Source organism: Halichoeres trimaculatus, unplaced genomic scaffold (genome assembly GCF_033239565.1).
Source record: "Halichoeres trimaculatus isolate MK-OKI-2021-1 unplaced genomic scaffold, fHalTri1.1 fHalTri1_scaffold_12, whole genome shotgun sequence".
Taxonomy (NCBI): domain Eukaryota; kingdom Metazoa; phylum Chordata; class Actinopteri; order Labriformes; family Labridae; genus Halichoeres; species Halichoeres trimaculatus.
In genome coordinates this window covers 33,160,839-33,178,177 of record NW_027437190.1, presented here as the reverse complement: position 1 = coordinate 33,178,177, position 17,339 = coordinate 33,160,839, and the positions used below count along the sequence as shown (strand labels likewise).

Below are 17,339 nucleotides of genomic sequence, written 5' to 3'. Positions count from 1 at the left end.
GCTAAGATAAAAAAAAAAGTTATGAATCATAATGAGGTTTTTTATTTTTTATCTTTATTTTTTATTTATTTATTTTTATTAGGAAACACAGCAATATGTGTTGAAGCAGTAATTCCGGTCATTGTATGTGCATCTACCTGATAATATTAGTGGCAGTTATAGTTGAATATAAACAAAAATGTTCACTTTAAAAAAAATACTCGAAATAAAAACAATAATTCGCTTGTAGTGAGCCGAATGCGTCCGTTAAACTTTGTTTTAATTTGAAATTAGCCGTTAGCTTCTGTTCGTTCATTAGTCTCAATAAAGAAATCAACTCAAACAGGAGCCACAGGTGAGATGCTAACACACTCTACAGGTGATGTTGCTGAGCTAACTACCTTCTTTTTCAGTTGTATGTTTGTTTGTAAGTGTTTTGAGTTTTATTTAAATTGATTTGGTAAATGTGAAATAACGCTGCGTCGTGTTGTTAAACTAGCTACTGTAGCGGCTAACACGACGGGTAACGTAATCGAAGGTGCTGTCACGTGACAGTTAGCATTGCGCTGAAACAATTGGTGTAATTTCTCACCTGAGACCTGACAGGTGTACCAGAACTTAACATTGAGGTGAGTTTATTTTATTCAGTAAAAGTGTGACCGTTACTTAAGTTTGACAGCTCCAGTCTTAGCAAGTTGAACATTGAAGCTAATGCTAGCTTAGACGCAACGCTTCATTACACGCAGTAGCGACTCTTCGTTTGAGAAGTGGCCAAACTTTATGTTTCTCCTTTTATCAGCACAGTTTAGACTCTTTATTTCAAAAAGTAAGACGTAAACTGAATGTTTTTAGCCTTATTTTAAATTCGGCTGTCAATTCAACAGCATTGCAGCTCTTATTGTAAACTTAATCAAAGTTTTATTTTCAAACAAACATTGCTCAGGGCAACAAGCTTGAAAGATGTTTCCAAAGTGCAAATATGTGTCAGGCATGTTCTGTGTCGTGGGGAAAGAAAATATCACACTGTAGTGTTCTTGTTCTTGTGATTTGTTATTTTTTGTGCTGTTAGTCTCTGCAGTAATCAGCCTGTAGATGAAGGGGATTTGGTGCAGGTGTGTTTCTAACCTCAGTTTTGTCTTCCAATAAGAAAATGAATCAAAGGATGAATTCATCAAAACTAAAGACGTTTTTCCTGAGAAGCACCACAGCAGTTTCTCTCAATGAACGGTGAGACAATCATCATTCAGCATCAGATTTTAATTAAGATTGATCTCTCATCTTTTCTGTTTTATTCAGTACATCCATTCGTAGCTTATCTTTTAAATGAAACAGTTCATCCCGTTATTTAAATCACAAGTTGTAAGTTTGTGATGTTACTCTCTCTGCAGCTTCTCTCAGGTGCTGGCTGACCAGGAGACTCAGCCCAGGACTGTGACCTTTAACCCCATCATGCTACAGGAGAGGGGCGGTAATGACGCCCTGCAGTTGGTCCTGCTGATGAAGAGGCAGCAGCAAAAACCTCTGCTCCTGAAGGTGAGTCACAGAGCTGTGGACCAATAGCTTCACTGTGTAGTGATGACACTGACCTGGTGGGCTCTAACCCCCCAATGAACCATTGATGACGCAGAGCCGCGTTTCACCGCTGAGGATGAGGCAGTGTGTGAGGAAGAGGAGGAGCGTTTGGACTCGGCTCGGTTGGCGGAGCACGACTCGGCGGTTCTTGGCCCGCAGACCTGGAGGTTTCTGGAGCTTCAGGAACAAATACAAACAGAAAACTTGGCTCACCTCCAGCAACAGGAGTGAGTTTGGCCCGAAGAGCTTCACACTCAGAGTATTTCAGACACCAAACTGACAGAAAGGTCTCTGACAGGAGGACACAGTCACATAGAGGCACCATGAGAAACTACATGTAGAACACAAGGTGAAATACAACCCTGATAAAGTTATCAATGGTGTGTGTGTTGCCTGTGCAGGTACAAGAGGTACAGGAGACCTGCGCTGTCGTCTGGGGAAAAGTCGCCACATGATGAAGAGAAGCGCCCAGAAACCGACCCCAAACAAGTCTGAGCCTGGAGCTAGTTTACACACCAGTGCCATGACCTGTGAGCTATATGTTTCAAACTTTACATCAGAGCCTGTAATGAGCTGTGCAGCCTGCAGAGGGTGCTGTTAGCTCACTGACTGTCTGCACTTCATCTTTGTCTTCACAAAGTCACAGAACCACAGCTACCTGAGATTATACACCTGTCTGTCTGTTCACCTGTCCTCTCCTGCAGGTCAAACGCAGCTCGGTGCACACCTGCAGAAGGGCGGGGCCTCCACCCTCAGGAAGCTGGGCTGGAACAGAAAAGGTGTCAAACCAACCAGGAAGCAGCTGGACGCAGAGCTGGACAAGTACATGTCCCTGTCCAAGAGACGCCTGGACCAGCAGCTGGACGAGTACATGTCCAAGTCCAAGAGCCGGCTGGACGCTCAGCTGGACGAGTACATGTCCATGGCCGGACAGGGGGACCTCACCTGGGACAAAGTGTGCGGGGATACCGACCTCACGTGGTACTGAGGGGGCGGGGCTTGTGACGGTTTGATTTCTGGTTCAGTATTGATTAACAGGTCAGTGATGTCACAAGTCTCAGGTGGGACCGATCAGGTGACTCTTTCAACTTCAGTTTGTTCTCAGGTGTGTCCACTTCACCTGAATGTGTTTTTCTGTTGTTGTCACTTTAAACTGCTCTAATCAGCTGTGTGCACTTCACTGACCTGTGTGTGTGTTGGAAATCTGTAAATGAGTCATATTGTGTTTCTGATGGTTTGTTTAAAATGTTTTAGTAAAATAAGTTTCCTCATTTACCTGAGTGTTTTATTCACATTCAGACATTTCATTTATAAAAAATAAGAATCATTTCAAGCAGTTCTCTCTTTCTAAGCTCTAAATTTAGTTTCTCTGACAACTTTGGACTACATTTGCACTGAATCATGGGAAATGATCAGGGCTGTTAAAAATGACTTTTATTATCAAAACACAGCATCGACACATAATGATGTAATGAGGTCTTTAAACCCTGTTTTTTTTGTAATTAATGGAAGTTTTTTGAAAAACAAAAAATAGATTTAATGTTTAAAAATTCAGACATTATCTTCTTAAGATTTCATCCTTTATTCTCAAAAACAGATGCTTCATATTTCCTGAGTTAGTGTGAAAATAAAACACCTTCCAGGTAATAATGTAGAGTCCATGATACATGTGGAGACCAGCAGGGGGCAGCAGAGACTCAGGTGTGTAAACTGTTCATTAGTTATTGATGGATCATTAATATCTGATCAGACCTGAAATCACTGTGTGTGAGAGAGTGTGTGTATTTACAACAGAGTACAGTGACAGCACAGACATGGATCAGCTGTATGAGGTTTGATCTCTGGCTCGTCAGGTGGTTAGAGGTCAGGGGTCAGGGCCTGGAGATGGAGGAGACAGAGACAGAAGGCAGTCAGAATCAGAAAGAAACTTTGAGTCATGGATGTTGAGCAGTACATTAACGGCAAACTGGAGAGGAGAAAATACAAAATCAAAACATTAAAAAAATCAAAAAACAAATCAATAAGTCAGAGAGGATCAGTAAAAAAAGTGAACCGAGCAAAAACCTGAGCAACCGCTAAACTCCTTGTGGGACAATGGGAGTCAGTGTGTGTGTGAGTGAGTGAAGCTATAAAGCTGTGAGCAGCCCCAGACAGGAAGTTGAGCTGCTGACGGCACATCACCTCTAACCTGGAGGTCAAAGGTCAAACCACTTTTCACAGTTTTAGCGTGTCTGTGTGACCTCTGACTGAATGATGGCTGCTCTCAGATCAGTTCAGTGAACTGCAGAAAGAATTCAGGTTTTTATACCCTCAGTGTGACCTCACAGGAAGCACGGGTCCTCATAGAGTCTCAAAGGTCACATGACAGGAACGCCATAACGCCATCCAGCCTGTTGCTTTTCTATGGAAGGTAACGGCAAAAACTGAAATTGTCCAGGTGGTTCTGTTTGATTTTGAGTTAGCGTTAGACTCAGTCTGAGCTACATTCAAAAAGAAAAACATCTGATTCATTCACTTCTCATTCATCCTGTAAATGAAGCTGATTGGTTCTCACCTGTCTGCAGGTATTCCCTGGCTCCGCCTCTTTCAGTTCCATATGTGATGAAGAGCCAACCCGAGCAGGAGCACTTGACTCGTTTGACCAATCCCTGCAGCCTAAGGAGGTCACACAAGGTCACACCATGACATCATCATCAAATAGATAAACAGACGATGCTGCGTTCAAGTTCACAGAGAGCCGTTCATCCGAACGCCCCTCAGGCATCCCCTCATATGAATCAGGTCAAAGGTCATTTTACATCTCTGCTGATTCTTTGTTTGAAGCTTCCAGAGAAGGACAGAAACCTCATTCTATCTCTTCTATCAGAGCGCTTAGGATTCCCACTGCACACGAACACAACAACTGTTCAGAGTCCAGTCATGGATGAAACAATGCCTCAGAGACAGACACGATTCAAACCATCTGAACTCAGATATGTTCTTATAATCTTCAACAGAAGTGATTTAAACCTGACACCATCAGGTGAGCAACGAGACAAACAGGAGGGGAGAGGAGGCGGGGTCTCACCTTGTTGCGAGCGTACAGCCCAGTCACTGTAGGACAGAAACAAAGAGCAGTTAGAAAACATCTGTGCGTCTGTACCAAGTCAGAAACAGCTCAGCGTCAGTCCTCTGCTCTTACCAAAGTAGTAATCAAAGGTGGCCGTGTAATCGTATTCAGGTGTGGCTGTCACCCCGTCGTAGTCGTAATAATCAGTGGTCGTGTCTTCTTCAGGACTTCCTGCATCTCCTGCACAGACATAAGGTAAAAGGTCAGTTATATGTCACTTTCTTAAACCATCCACTCGTTTGTTTTAGGGCGCACTGAGCAGACGCTGAATATAACCACAGCTAATAATTTGTCGCCAACAATATCGTTCAAACTTCAACAACATTCAGTAATCAGTGCTAAATACTGACTAAAAACTGGTAACAGATGAGTCTTCAGACATCTGTTGACAGTAGAAAGGGACTCTGTGGATCTTATGGAGTTCGGTAATTCATTCCACCATTTGTGAACAACAGAGGAGAAGAGTCTGGCTAGAGATTTGGAGCCACGCTGGGATGGGAGCACCAGGCGTCTTTCACAAGCAGAGCGTAGCAGGCAAGAAGGAGTGTAGACCTGGATGAGGGACTTCAGGTTGGCAGGAGTTGTTCTTGTTACTGTTTTGTAAGTCAGAAGAAGAGCTTTGAATTTGATAGGAGCTGCGTTCCTCGTACCATGTGGCGAAATCAGCCATCACGCTGATATCTGAGCTGAGACAGCTGTGTCGTCAGGTAGAAAAGAAAGGAAAAGCTAAGTGTTGTTAGCATAGAGGGGTAGGAGAGGCAACAGGAGCAGATCACTGCACCAAGTGAACTGGCGTATGGGGAGAAGAAAAGGGGACCAAGCACTGACCCCTGGGGTACCCCTGTCTATAGACTATGTCATTTTAACACTTCTCGCTATGGCAGTCTGAGGGATCTACTCTCTGTAGTAAAATATTAAGAATTAACCACAGGAAAAATGTTGCGTTAAGAAGTTAACGCATTTTATCATAGCTCAGAGGCCAGAGGCCAGAGCTACTCTGACTATGAGCAGGCATTGTCGCCAACCATCCTTCAAGTTTACAGAAAGTCCTTAAAAACTTGAACTTAATAAAATGAGTGTTTCGTCATGATCTGAACATTTATTTCTGCTTAGACGGACAGAGAGGAGCAGTGTGTTTGGGTCATGCTGAGTCTCCCTCACACACACACACACAGAGTAATAAAGTGTGACTGGAGCTGAGGGGCTCTGCGGTAACATGATCTCATCCTGTCGTGGTTTATTGAGGCAGTTTCAGTGTTTCTGTTCTTTCCTGTGAAGACTCATGTCTGTGGTCTGAAGAAGTCCTCACAGAGACCTTACTTTACTCCACCAGTCCATCATGTCATGGTGAATCCTTACTTTACGCAAATATTTCATATTTATCACCTTACATATCCTTTCAGGTTGTAGCACACAGCTGTGTTTAAAGCTTGATTCTGATTGGTCAGTCTGTAGCAGCTGTCTGTTAGAGGTTCTAGAATGTTCTGAGCTTTCTGTCTATGATGATGTCACAATGTTTTGGAACTTTCTGAGCCCCCAGAGTGTTTTTGAAGGAAACTACAGACCCCTACTTTTTTTTTTTTTTTATCTGGAGTGATTAATTTCAGCTTGGACTGTTTTTTTATCATGACTAGTATTTTTATTTACATTTCTACCAGTAATTGTTTATTTAAGTCTTTATTCTGTCCCTGTGGTGCCCCTGTTGTATCTTTGCATGATTTACAGCTCATACAAAATATCTATTTTTCTCTCTCTGGTGTTTTATAAATAATTTCTTCAGCCTCTGCCTGAAACTCTTTTTTTAACCATAGACTGTATATAGAGTGGACAGTGTGGCTACACCATCTATCATTGTGTGGTTCTGAAGCCAAAATTCCTCTGTCACAGGCAGTGTTGCCAGATTGGGCGGTTTTCCGCCCAATTGGGCTACTTTTGATTACATCTGGCAGGGAAAAAATGCTTTGGGCGGGTATATAATATTTGGGCTGCTTTTGCCAACATCTAGCGTTTTTTTATATTGTGGAAACAGCACAACAAACTGTTATTTTATGGTTTAAAAACAGTACAAATATAAAATTCAGAATACTTCATTCACTCGTATTATATTCAATTAAAAACACATTTATTTGCAGTGAGTTATTCAGTCGCTATCAATGTCACCATAACAACGAGACATCACATCAACAAACTAGGGTAGTGCGCCGATGCAGAAGCCTGAGGCAGAAGCCCGAACGCTCAACTTAGGCCTGGCACTGGGATACAGGAGGTGCATTTTTTCCACATTTTCTGTGACATGCACTGTCTGTAATAATACAACTTGCCATTTGGGCTTAAATGTTAAATACTTTAAATGCATTTAAATCCACGCTAATTAAAATATTAAATGTTTTCATGTGTAAAACACTATTGGGTGTTTTTTTGCGGAAGTGGGCGGGTTTTGGAGCGTGATTGGGCGGAGGTAGCTCAACCAAATTTGGCAACACTGGTCACAGGTGCAGCCATTAAGCAGTTGTGCAGCCAGAGTCTGCGCAGTAGAGAGGCGATGAGGGATTCTGGGAGAATCTGGGTGAAGCCGGGTGACAAAAATAATAATTATTTTTTTTCTTTCGACAGTCTAATCACTTCTTGATTCTACCTCCCGACATGTTTTACAATCCGCGCAAAAAATACATGAAAACGGCAGCTGTCAATCATTGTTAAACATTACGTACAGCCTTGTTTTTAACCTTGTATAACTCATGAAAACGAAACTTTTCTGAATCAAGAGGACTTGAATACAAGGCAGCCAAATGATATCTTCAAATCATCACAACAATCGGATGTGAGAAACATTTCTAGGAAGTGTATTAATTTTTTAAAGTTTGACCACAGCCCATCTGGAATGACTGGAAAGCTGGATTTTTTAACCCATACTGTAAGCCAGCCACCAGGGGGAGCAGTTTTTGTGGAGACCTGGACGTCCATTTTTTTTTTACAGTCTATGGTTTTAACTGCTCTCTCTTTAAGGTCCCCCCACTCCACAAACCCCCTTTCCTCTGACTGGTCAGCCCTTTGGAGGCCTGCCAGGGGGTGGCGCTATAGGCAGACCTTGGTGTTTGATGACCAATGACCTCATCATTTTGTCAAGATCTGGTGCTATTCTTTGAATGGCGCACTCTTACTTCATAAACATGTTTGAATCATGTAAAAGAGCCCTTCTTTGAGGTGTGTGACAAAAGCTAAGCTAGCTTATTAAAAAACTGATGATTATGTGAGTGTAGGAGTGACGATGACTCCACATCCTACTCCCCCTTCAGGCTGACACAGTTCATGTCAAGCTCTTTCAGACAGAGACTCTCGGCTCTGAATGAACTTTATGTCTGTTTGACGTTTGTTTCGGTGAACTTGTCTCAACATCTCCTCCCTCCCTTTCTGTCTGTCTGTTTCTCCCCCATGGTTCGAAAGTGTAAACTGAAGAATCAGAAACCAGCTGGGACTTGCCTGCTGATACACCACATGTCAAACTGAACTCTGAGGTGTTTCTCAAGTGCGTTAAATATCAGAGTTTACAGCTGAGGCTTGTCTGAAAACAGAAACAGAACAATAAAAAGAAACTTTTTTTCCATCTGATCTGTATCTGAGAGGCTGAAATCACTCGTTTCTTATCAACCCCCACCTTTTTAGCACCTCCGCCCCCTGTGGAGGAATGACCTGTGTCTGCTCCTTACAGTGTGCTGGGGTCACCCTGTGACCTGAGCATCCTTCATCCTGTCAGCATGTTGGATGTGATTTTGCAGAGCTTGCTGAAAACATGAAGCGTCATGTTTCAGTCGTCTTTTGAAAGTTTCCGTTCCACCGTGGCGGATTTGGGCGGAGCAGCTGCTTCTGTTGGATCCCAGCAGCTGATACAGTTTCTACACCAACAAACTCCTGAGGAGACGCTCAAAGTCAAACTCACCCTGCTGATGCTAAGCTAGGCTAAAACTTACCACAAAAAATATTGATGCCAAGAGAGGCTAATACCATCCCCAGCCTCCAGTATTGGTACTTATCCCAGCTAACTGTAGTTAACCATTTTAAATGTTTGCTATGCTAGCAGTTGCAGTTGTCTTTGTGCTAAGCTAGACTAACTGTTCAGGATAGTTTAAGTCTAAAGTTTTATTTTGATTCTTGTCTTAATGCTAATCTAGGCACACCTCCAATTTCTGGTGGATGTCTCTTGAGGCTGGTCTCAGCCTAGCTAGGCTACCTGTTTAGTGATGATCTTTGCTAACAGTTTTATTTACCTCTGTTTACGGCTTTGCTATGCTAACAGTTCTGTGCCTCTACTCTCTAACAGTCTACAGTGCTGTAAACTGTATTAATGCTAGTCAGGCTAACAATTAATATTACTTTAACAATACTTAACATCTTGTTGCTTAGCTAGTAAAAATGTTTCCAAATAATGTTATCATGCATGCCATGCTCTGCTAAAAGTGCTACCTTCTATTGTTTAGCTAGGCTTACAGGTTCCTTTAATTTTTATAGTGATGCTAAGCTAGGCTAACTGTTTGCCTTACTTTGTGGGCTTGATGCTAAAGAGGATTACAGTTTTTTTTTCATTGTATCTTATCTTCCAGAGCTTAGCTAGGCAAATAGTTTGCAACCTGGAGATATCTTTTTTTTTCTTTTTTTCATGCTAAGCTAGGCTATTAGTTTGTCATTCTTCTAGAATGGTTGCAAAGAGTTGCATAGTCCTCCATGCTGCAAGTACTGAGCTAAGCTAGGGGAGCAGTTTCTCCAGCTTTGTCTTTGGTAACATGCCAGGCTAGCTGTTACCCTTTAATTTTAGTCTATGCTAAGCTAGGCTAACGGAATTGATGGCCTATAGTTTTGGAGCTCAATTTAGCCAATAGTTTCTCCTGCTTAAGGTTTTGGTGCTAAGCTAGCCAAACTTTGACCTTCTGCTTGTAGTGAATGCTAATCTATGCTAACCCATGCTAATGATTTCCTTCTTCTTTTAGTAGAACATTCTAAAGTGAATATTTTTAATGTCTATTTTACAAGATGTCTAAAAGCCATGATCTGTTTGAGTATCTCAGTTTGTCCTAACTTGTCTCAGATTGTCTCAGTTTGTCTCAGTTTTAGGAGAAGCAGAAATAAAACCTCAGACTTGTTGTGATCCAGACAAAGTTGGACAAAGAGGTTTTCATTTCTGCTTCTGTCTGTTTGAAGGACTCCTGGTTTGACAGATCAGGGTTTTGTCTCGTGCACAGACCAACTTCTTGTAATGTTTTTTTAGCTTGAAGGTTTCTGTTACATCTGAGAAATTAGAAGGAAATAGAAAATCATCTGAAGGCTCTGAAATTATTTTTATTTCATAAAATGGACAAAACTTTAACACAACTTTTAGCTTTCCCCAACAGTTTCTTCAGTTTAGACCCCCCCAGTTTGTCTTTGCACTGAGACGTTGAGTCAGAGGATCATTTCTCACTCAGTCTGATCAGCTTTTCAGATACTCATACACCTCCTGTAAGTTTGAGTCATTTCAGCTCAAGGAGGAGAGCTGAAGATTGTCTGATTGGCCAATCACAGTCATCATCTAGAACCCCCAAAGGTCAAAGGTCAGGTCACTCACCACAGCAGGACGACATCATCACAGCAAACCAGACAGAGAGAGGGAGCAGCACGTTCATCCTGGAGGAGAGACAAACACAGACTGACAGAGAAAGTGTGTGTTGTGTGTGTTGTGTGTGTGTGTGTGTGTGAGGGGGGCGTGTCCTCCCAAACTGTAAAAACAGTCTGCAGTTTAACCCTTTAACTCAAACACACACACACTGTAAATGCTCCTGCTCCTGAGGCTCACTGAGGTCTGAAGTTTCATGAAGAAAACGCAAATTAGTCCAGTGACATCTTGAGAAAAAATTAAAAAAAATCCTGCAATACACCATCAGACCAGCAGAGGGCAGTAAGATAGAAGACACCATAGTTCCCATAAATCCCAATATAACCCCAGAAACCTCTAGAAGGATGTGTCAGACTACCTGTAACACCTTCAGAACCTTAAATGAAAAATAAAACCCAGAGGCTGAAGGGTTAAATCAGTTCAGGTGGTCTTTTTTTTTTTTTTTTTACAGTGTAGTCTGTCAGGAGGAGAGTGAAACTACAACACAACAGATCCAGACACGCTCACAGTGTGTTATTTAAAACCTTGAGAGAGCAAACAATGAGCTTTGAGTTTCCTCTCATCTGAGTCCTCACAGGGTTCAAACCAGAGACGTCATATTTACACCAATCCAGGGTACCACCATGACGCTGTTGATCCACGCCACACAAAAAAATAAGATGATGATAAAGAGGGTTAACTAGTTAGTAAACACAACTTTCAAACTGGACTCCTCCTCCTTCGATCAGCGCCAGCAAACACCCACTGCCTCCAACTGTGACTACATGAACGCACATACTAGCTGAGCAACCACCTGTAGCATTTACGTGGGAGAGACTCGAGAGCAGTGCCCCTTAACATGGCATGTTAGCACAAGCTAATCACAGGTATATGACACACACCTGGTTAGCAGAAGCCGTATCGTAGCTGCTCAGGATAGCTTCTTCCACTCACTAATCAACACACTGGGCGCTATGTTATTTGCTGAGGTAATCACGCTTACTCTCTGCCCAGAAACGCCCTGATACAACTAAAACATCAACAAACAGGCAGATGAGGGGGGGTTGAGGCAGACACAGACACTGATACACATGTATCAGGCCCGTATGAGACGACTGATCAGGTTTGAGCTCTATGGGGACTGACTTACTGCTGGAGACGGACTCTAGTGGACACTCGGGGAACTGCAGTGCGTATGTGTGTGTGTGTGTATTTTTTGCCCTGAGGTTTGTCTGCAGGCTGAAGAGCTTCCATCCAATCACAAGGCCCCACCCAGTAAACGCTGTGTGATGCCAACAGAAGTCTGTGCAGCTGGATTCAAGGATTCACACAGTAGCCACGTATACATGGACCCAAATGTCCGCTTGCATTCGGTTTATTTGCTCAAATGGAAAGTATTAAACCTTTGTATACACCTCATTCCGAAAGGAAAGTGTCAATCCGAATGGGCATTTAATCGGTTTCACAGGGGTGGAATATTCCTTTCCCCAAACCGATTGAAGTATCGTATCCACTCAGACGGAAAGTTGTCAGGGTACGTTCTTTCAGCCCATGCTTCGATATGAAGTAAGACGCAACTAGAGACGTTCCTCAATTTTAAAAATGGTGGTGAGCAGTCAGATTTATAGGAAAGTTTGCTTTTGATCCAAACTTTGAAGAACTGAACATAGTTTCAAGACTGGACGGACACTCGCAATAGGGAGTTTAAAAAAAAATGTCCTCTGTCTTTGATAAATCTTGTGATGTTTACGTTTTTCTGCGCATGCCCCATTGACTATTCTGTTTGATTATAGCGGCGCATGTAGACCAGAGTTTGGAAAATTCCTTTCCATGTATACTAGTGTTTTCAGGAAAGTCATTCAGAAAGAGTCCATTCGGAAAGACGAAAAACTCCTCATGTATACGTGGCTACTGACAGCAGTCAGACCAGCAAGGACCAGTACAGCCTGAGAGACCAAACTGAGGGTCCAACCCTTCACCTCCATAGAGAGATTTAGACTCCCAGTGTTCCCAGCATGCCTCAGGCTGAGGGGGACTGATGGATCGACCTGTCGGGGATTCTTCCTGCTGAGAAACACACTGTACAAGAAGTATGTGTGTGTGTGCTCGTTCACGTAAAACTGGTTCCTGAGGTTCTTTGAGGGTTTTTTAGAAAGTTCCAGGTTTTTAATGAAGTTCCAGGTAGTTTTGAAAATCCTTACCCCGACTTCACTTCCTGGTGATATCATAGGTACTCTTATGACGTCATGAACATAAACACATCAGAGGGACGGTGTTGTCATGGTTACCCTGATTCTGATTGGCAGACGGCCCAGCAGTAAAAACACGATGTGATGGGTGTGAGAACGAGGCCAAGCTGTGACCTTTGACCTCTGTGAGACTGTTAGAGCCTCACTCTAAATGTTATATGTTTGTGTTAGAGAGGGGGTCAAAGGTCACGCTGGCTGCTTGTATTTCTCATTAACTGCAGCAGAGGGTCTCACAATGAGGCCCGAGGACCCCTCAGGGGACACTGCAGGACACAGGAGTGAAAGTGAGACAGGGAGGCCCAACCTGTGGATCAGGGCCCAACACGGGTCACAGGATAAATATTTGATCTCTGATTCAGCGGAGTTATTTAAGGTTTTATTTCCTGCTGCAGGGCTGTAATTTGATCATGTGACCTGTCCGTCAAATAAATACTGCCGTCTGATTGGCTCAGAGAGAATAGGAGTTATCGATCTTTCTTTCAGCGCAGATCAGACTGTAACAGGATGGTAAATATGAAAACATGATTAACTAAAGTAATGTGAATTACAACAGCGCCACCTGCTGACACACAGGTCAGTAAATGAGATCTGGTCTGAGAAATGGTCCACTGCTTCCTTCTTCCTGCTCTGTTTGAGCTTATTCATCTATCAGCTAATGAAGAGGTGTGTGCGTGCGTGCGTGTGTGTGTGTGTGTGTGTGTGTGTGTGTGTGTGTGTGTGTGTGTGTGTGTGTGGGAAATCTGTTTAATGAATGACGGGACAATAAGGAAGTGGACTCTGCTCTCAGGTGTTTTCAGATTCAGACAGGATCTGAGTTGTTCTGTGGAGACGGATACACACTGTTTTGACTCACCTGGACTTGCTGAGGTTTTCCTGACTGGACTGGACCTGATAGAGACCTGTTTTAGTCCTGACTGAGTCCTGATAAAGTCTTGGACGGTTGTGGAGCTGCTGGGTGAGGAAAATGAAGCTGGAGGTGAAGATTCAGCTGCTGACGTTCTTCTCGGCAGTTTTAAACTTCATCTTCCTGGTGAGACTGGAAACACACACACACACACACACACACACATGGAGGATGGATAGTGAACAGGTGGTTATGTACAGTAGACTCCTGACAGGGTGACCCGGATCCTTCAGAGCGATTCTGTTTCACATCATCACCTGTTAGCCTTACATGTGGCTCATATGTTGTGTTTAAGCTGTAGTTCAGCCTCCCTCCACCAGGTGGAGCTGTATCTTTTGTTGCAGTCTGGTGCTGTGCTGCTTTAAAGCTCTACTACCTGAATGTAAACAGTCACATGTATCACGCCGTACTGTGGTGAGGTTTGTCGGTATGTTTATTCAGAGACTTCTTGGCGCCCCCTGCTGGTAAAGTGTAATAAGACTTTAATGGGGATGGATATGTGTGACCTCTGACCTCTCTCTGCAGGCTCTGGGTCTGAGTATCCTCTTCTGTGGGGTCTGGATCCTGTTCAATGGAGAAAACCTGCTGACCTTCCTCCCCGCAGGTAACACCGTCACTGCCAGGATGTGGTTAGCTTAGCTTAGCTTAGCTTAGCAAAGCCAAAAATCAACATTTAAACATGACATGTGTTTACAGTCAGACTCAGGTTGTGTATGTGTATGTGTGTGTGTGTGTGTGTGTGTGTGTGTGTGTGTAGATGAGCTCGAGCTGCGCGCCGTGGGGATGGGGCTCCTCCTGATTGGCGGCGTGGTCGGCGTGGTCAGTGTGATTGGATGCCTCTCAGCTGTTAAAGAGAACAGACTACTGCTGCTGATTGTGAGTCTCTCCTCCTCTGACCTTTGACCTCTGACCTCATGTTGGAGTTTCTGTATTTTACCTTTTCATCTTGTAAACTTTTCCACCTCTTCCTCAGTACCTGGGCTTCCTCATCGTGCTAGTCCTGGGTCAGCTCTACGTCACTCTGCTGCTGTTCCTGAACAAAGGCCAGGTACGAGGGCTTTTATTTTGGCGAGTCAACATCAAATCTTTACTTAAGTCAGAAAATAATGTGTGGTTTGTTGTTCAGGTTGAAGAAAAAGTAGAGGAGACACTGTTGACCATGATCAAACAGTACGAGGGAAACAAAACTCAGGACGCTCTGATCGACAGCATCCAGCGCTACGTGAGTCCAAACAGGACGCTGGGGTTCTGGATCTGCCTCATCCTGTTCAGCCCCTCCAAAATAAAATAACCCTGTTTGACTTTATGATTCGAGCATGAATTTCCTGAAGGACTGAATCCAAGCTGGTTGTTTGTTTGTTGTCAGGAGCGTTGCTGTGGCAGTAAGAACTCATCTGATTGGCAGAAGAACGACTACATTCAGAGTCTGGCAGATCAAACTATACTTCCTTGTTCCTGTTTCAACCTGAGCCACCAGTCCACCGAGACCTGGTGCTCCAGGTCTCCCAACAACACCGTGTACCAGGTAACACACACACACACACACACACACACTCACACACAGACACTGCTACAGACAGAGGATTGAATGTTATGTTGATGGTCTATTGTAGTTTCTTTAAAGGTCCCATACTCTGCTCCTTTTCTGCAGTTTAATCTGGATCACTGATGTCTTCATGAAATGGTAGTCACATGTTTTGGTCCAAAAAGCCAGTAAATCAAGCACAGCAGCATTGTTTCCAGGCTCTCATAGCCCCTCTGTTCAGAACGCTCTGATTTAGTGGGCGTGGCCTTCATATGTAAATGAGCCACCGCTGATACCGCCCCGCTCTTCAGCGTCACTGAGAGCGGCGCCACGAGCTCCGAGTGCACAATGTTAAGAAAACAGAGAAGCTCATTTACAGTAACATTACAGGCTAAAACAACAGGCTAACTGCAGCTAAAGTTAGCATCCTGAAGCTAACACAGAGACAGGGGGACACTGAGGAAAAGCTCCTCCATCTGCTCCACAGCACACAGCATTTAAAATACTCACATTTCCAGGGTCCCAGGTTTGTTGGTGGATGGTTGGTAATGCGCCTGGATTCAGGACCAGTCTATTGGCTAGCCCTCTGTTGGACTGTCCAAAGTTGGAAAAGCAGTCGGCCGTGAAGTGACTAGCACACACATGCACAGTTTTACTGAGTGTAGCTGGAACATTTCCTTGATAAATGAACTCTAGACACTTAGTCTGTCTTCTTCTGAGATGGGAAGCTTGAGCATGAAACTACGTGGCTGTTTACAGCCAAAAACAGAGCAGTGATGGCTCTTCAACTTTGGCATTCTCCTTCATGTTGCTGGAGAGATTTCTCTTCAGGGGAGTGGGCGGGGAGGAGGTTTGGGGGTATCTGCTCCGGTGGACCAGTCAGGTTAGACTTGCTCCTGATTGGTCAAAAAAGGGAATCGCTGATGTCGGCAAATCCCCAAAATCCAAACAGCTCGTTTTAGGTCAGGATTTTACATTCACAAGCACTACTAAGAACAGGTTTTGTCATTAAATATCACATTTCGTGGGCTGGGAGGAAAGACAAAGACCCACAAATTTCACTAAAAGACTTAATAAAGTGATTTTTGCATAATACGGGACCTTTACGTGATGACTTTTTTCAGTCCTCAAAGCTAACATGTTTGATTATTCGTTCATTCTTCCATTTATTTGTTCATTTTTTGTATTTGATCAGTCTTCATTCATTCGTTTGTTTGGTCATTGGTTCATTATTGTGTTCAGTCCTTTGTTTGATGGAACAATTGGTCTTTATTTTGTTCATTCTATACTTTGTTCATTTATTAATTTTTTTTTTTGTTTATTAATTCATTTGTTCATCAGTAAGTTTGTTAATTTGTTTCTTAGCTCATTGATTCATGCAATTGTTTATTAGTTTGTGTGTTGATTGATTAAATTGTTCATTTATTTGTTCATTCGTTCAATTGTTTGTTCATTGATTAATTTGTCCATTAGTTTGTTGAAGTATTCGTTTATTGGTTTATTAGTTCATTTGTTTAATAGTTTGTTCATTGGTTTGTCTTTCATTCGTTCATTCTTTTGTTTGTTTATTGATTTTTTCTTTAATTAGTTAATTCGTTTGTTTGTTTCAGGGCTGTAAAGGAAAAGTGGATTTCTGGCTGGAGGAAAACATCCGGACCATCGGGGCCATGGCGGTCTGTCTGATACTGATCCAGGTAAACTCGGCGGCCTCCAGGAGGCGCTAAGAAAACAGTGGTAGAGTCTCTGTCACCCCCTGCTGGCAGCTGTAGAGAAATGAATTGTCTCTGTGTTCCTGAAGGTGGTGCTGTTAACCCTCGTAGCGTCTCTGTACCGCGCTATCGTCAGAAAAGCTGGGCTGAAAAAGCATCCTGCTGTGGACGCCGACCACACCCCCCTGGACCACGCCCCCTTGGACCAGACCCCTCTGGACCAGACCCCCCTGGATGAGGATGTGACCAATGGAGAACAAAACTACGGCTACGTACACTCTGATGAAGGTTATATAGACCACGCCCACCCCGAAAACCTCTACGATCCGGATGAGAATCCACGTTTTTATACGAACAATCGACTTTAAATAAAATCTGTGATTTTAAAGAAATCTGAGTGTCTCACATTTAACAGTTTTATTTATATCATGAACAAATTAATTCATAAAGCTCTTTGTCCAACATGAAGAGACGCTGGTTTTCACAGAACAAAATAAAAAAGATGAAAAAATGAACAAAAAGTGATTAAAAACAGAAAATAAAAGAAAAGAGTCTTTCTCTCTTTCTCGTTTCTCATTTAAAAGTTTATTTTAAAAAAAACCTGAGCAGGAAACAACTCATCAGAGTCACATGTTGTATAAATACATTCAAGTTCAAGTGCTGAGACAT

The 17,339-nt window shown here is 43.0% G+C and overlaps 2 protein-coding genes and 1 long non-coding RNA gene across 6 annotated transcripts; 2 read left to right on the top strand and 1 right to left on the bottom strand.

The window, feature by feature from the left end:
• The first annotated feature begins 140 nt into the window (after positions 1-140).
• On the top strand, positions 141-2,806 carry LOC141801119 (uncharacterized). Of its 4 annotated transcripts, none has more exons than XM_074684041.1 (6): positions 141-334; positions 1,127-1,206; positions 1,368-1,512; positions 1,607-1,778; positions 1,953-2,081; positions 2,256-2,806. In XM_074684041.1, exons 2-6 carry the CDS (start codon positions 1,130-1,132, stop codon positions 2,537-2,539), a joined length of 807 nt encoding a protein of 268 aa, XP_074540142.1. In that variant the 5' UTR covers positions 141-334; positions 1,127-1,129; the 3' UTR covers positions 2,540-2,806. The 4 variants fall into 4 exon arrangements, with proteins under 4 accessions (XP_074540142.1, XP_074540144.1, XP_074540141.1 ...); XM_074684043.1 differs by lacking the exon at positions 141-334 and adding an exon at positions 357-608 and having other exon boundaries at positions 1,962-2,081; positions 2,256-2,805; XM_074684040.1 differs by lacking the exon at positions 141-334 and adding an exon at positions 357-608 and having other exon boundaries at positions 2,256-2,805.
• A 456-nt stretch (positions 2,807-3,262) lies between these two features.
• On the bottom strand, positions 3,263-10,332 carry LOC141800267 (uncharacterized). The gene is made up of 5 exons (XR_012599319.1): positions 10,257-10,332; positions 4,733-4,840; positions 4,619-4,644; positions 4,106-4,206; positions 3,263-3,429 (listed from the first exon to the last, which is right to left on the bottom strand). It is a non-coding gene; the product is annotated as an uncharacterized LOC141800267 (long non-coding RNA).
• Positions 10,333-13,496: 3,164 nt separating this feature from the next.
• LOC141801244 (leukocyte surface antigen CD53) lies at positions 13,497-17,038 on the top strand. Its single transcript, XM_074684220.1, has 8 exons — positions 13,497-13,562; positions 13,962-14,040; positions 14,194-14,312; positions 14,410-14,484; positions 14,563-14,658; positions 14,803-14,961; positions 16,572-16,655; positions 16,760-17,038. Exons 1-8 carry the CDS (start codon positions 13,497-13,499, stop codon positions 17,036-17,038), a joined length of 957 nt encoding a protein of 318 aa, XP_074540321.1.
• Positions 17,039-17,339: the final 301 nt, after the last annotated feature.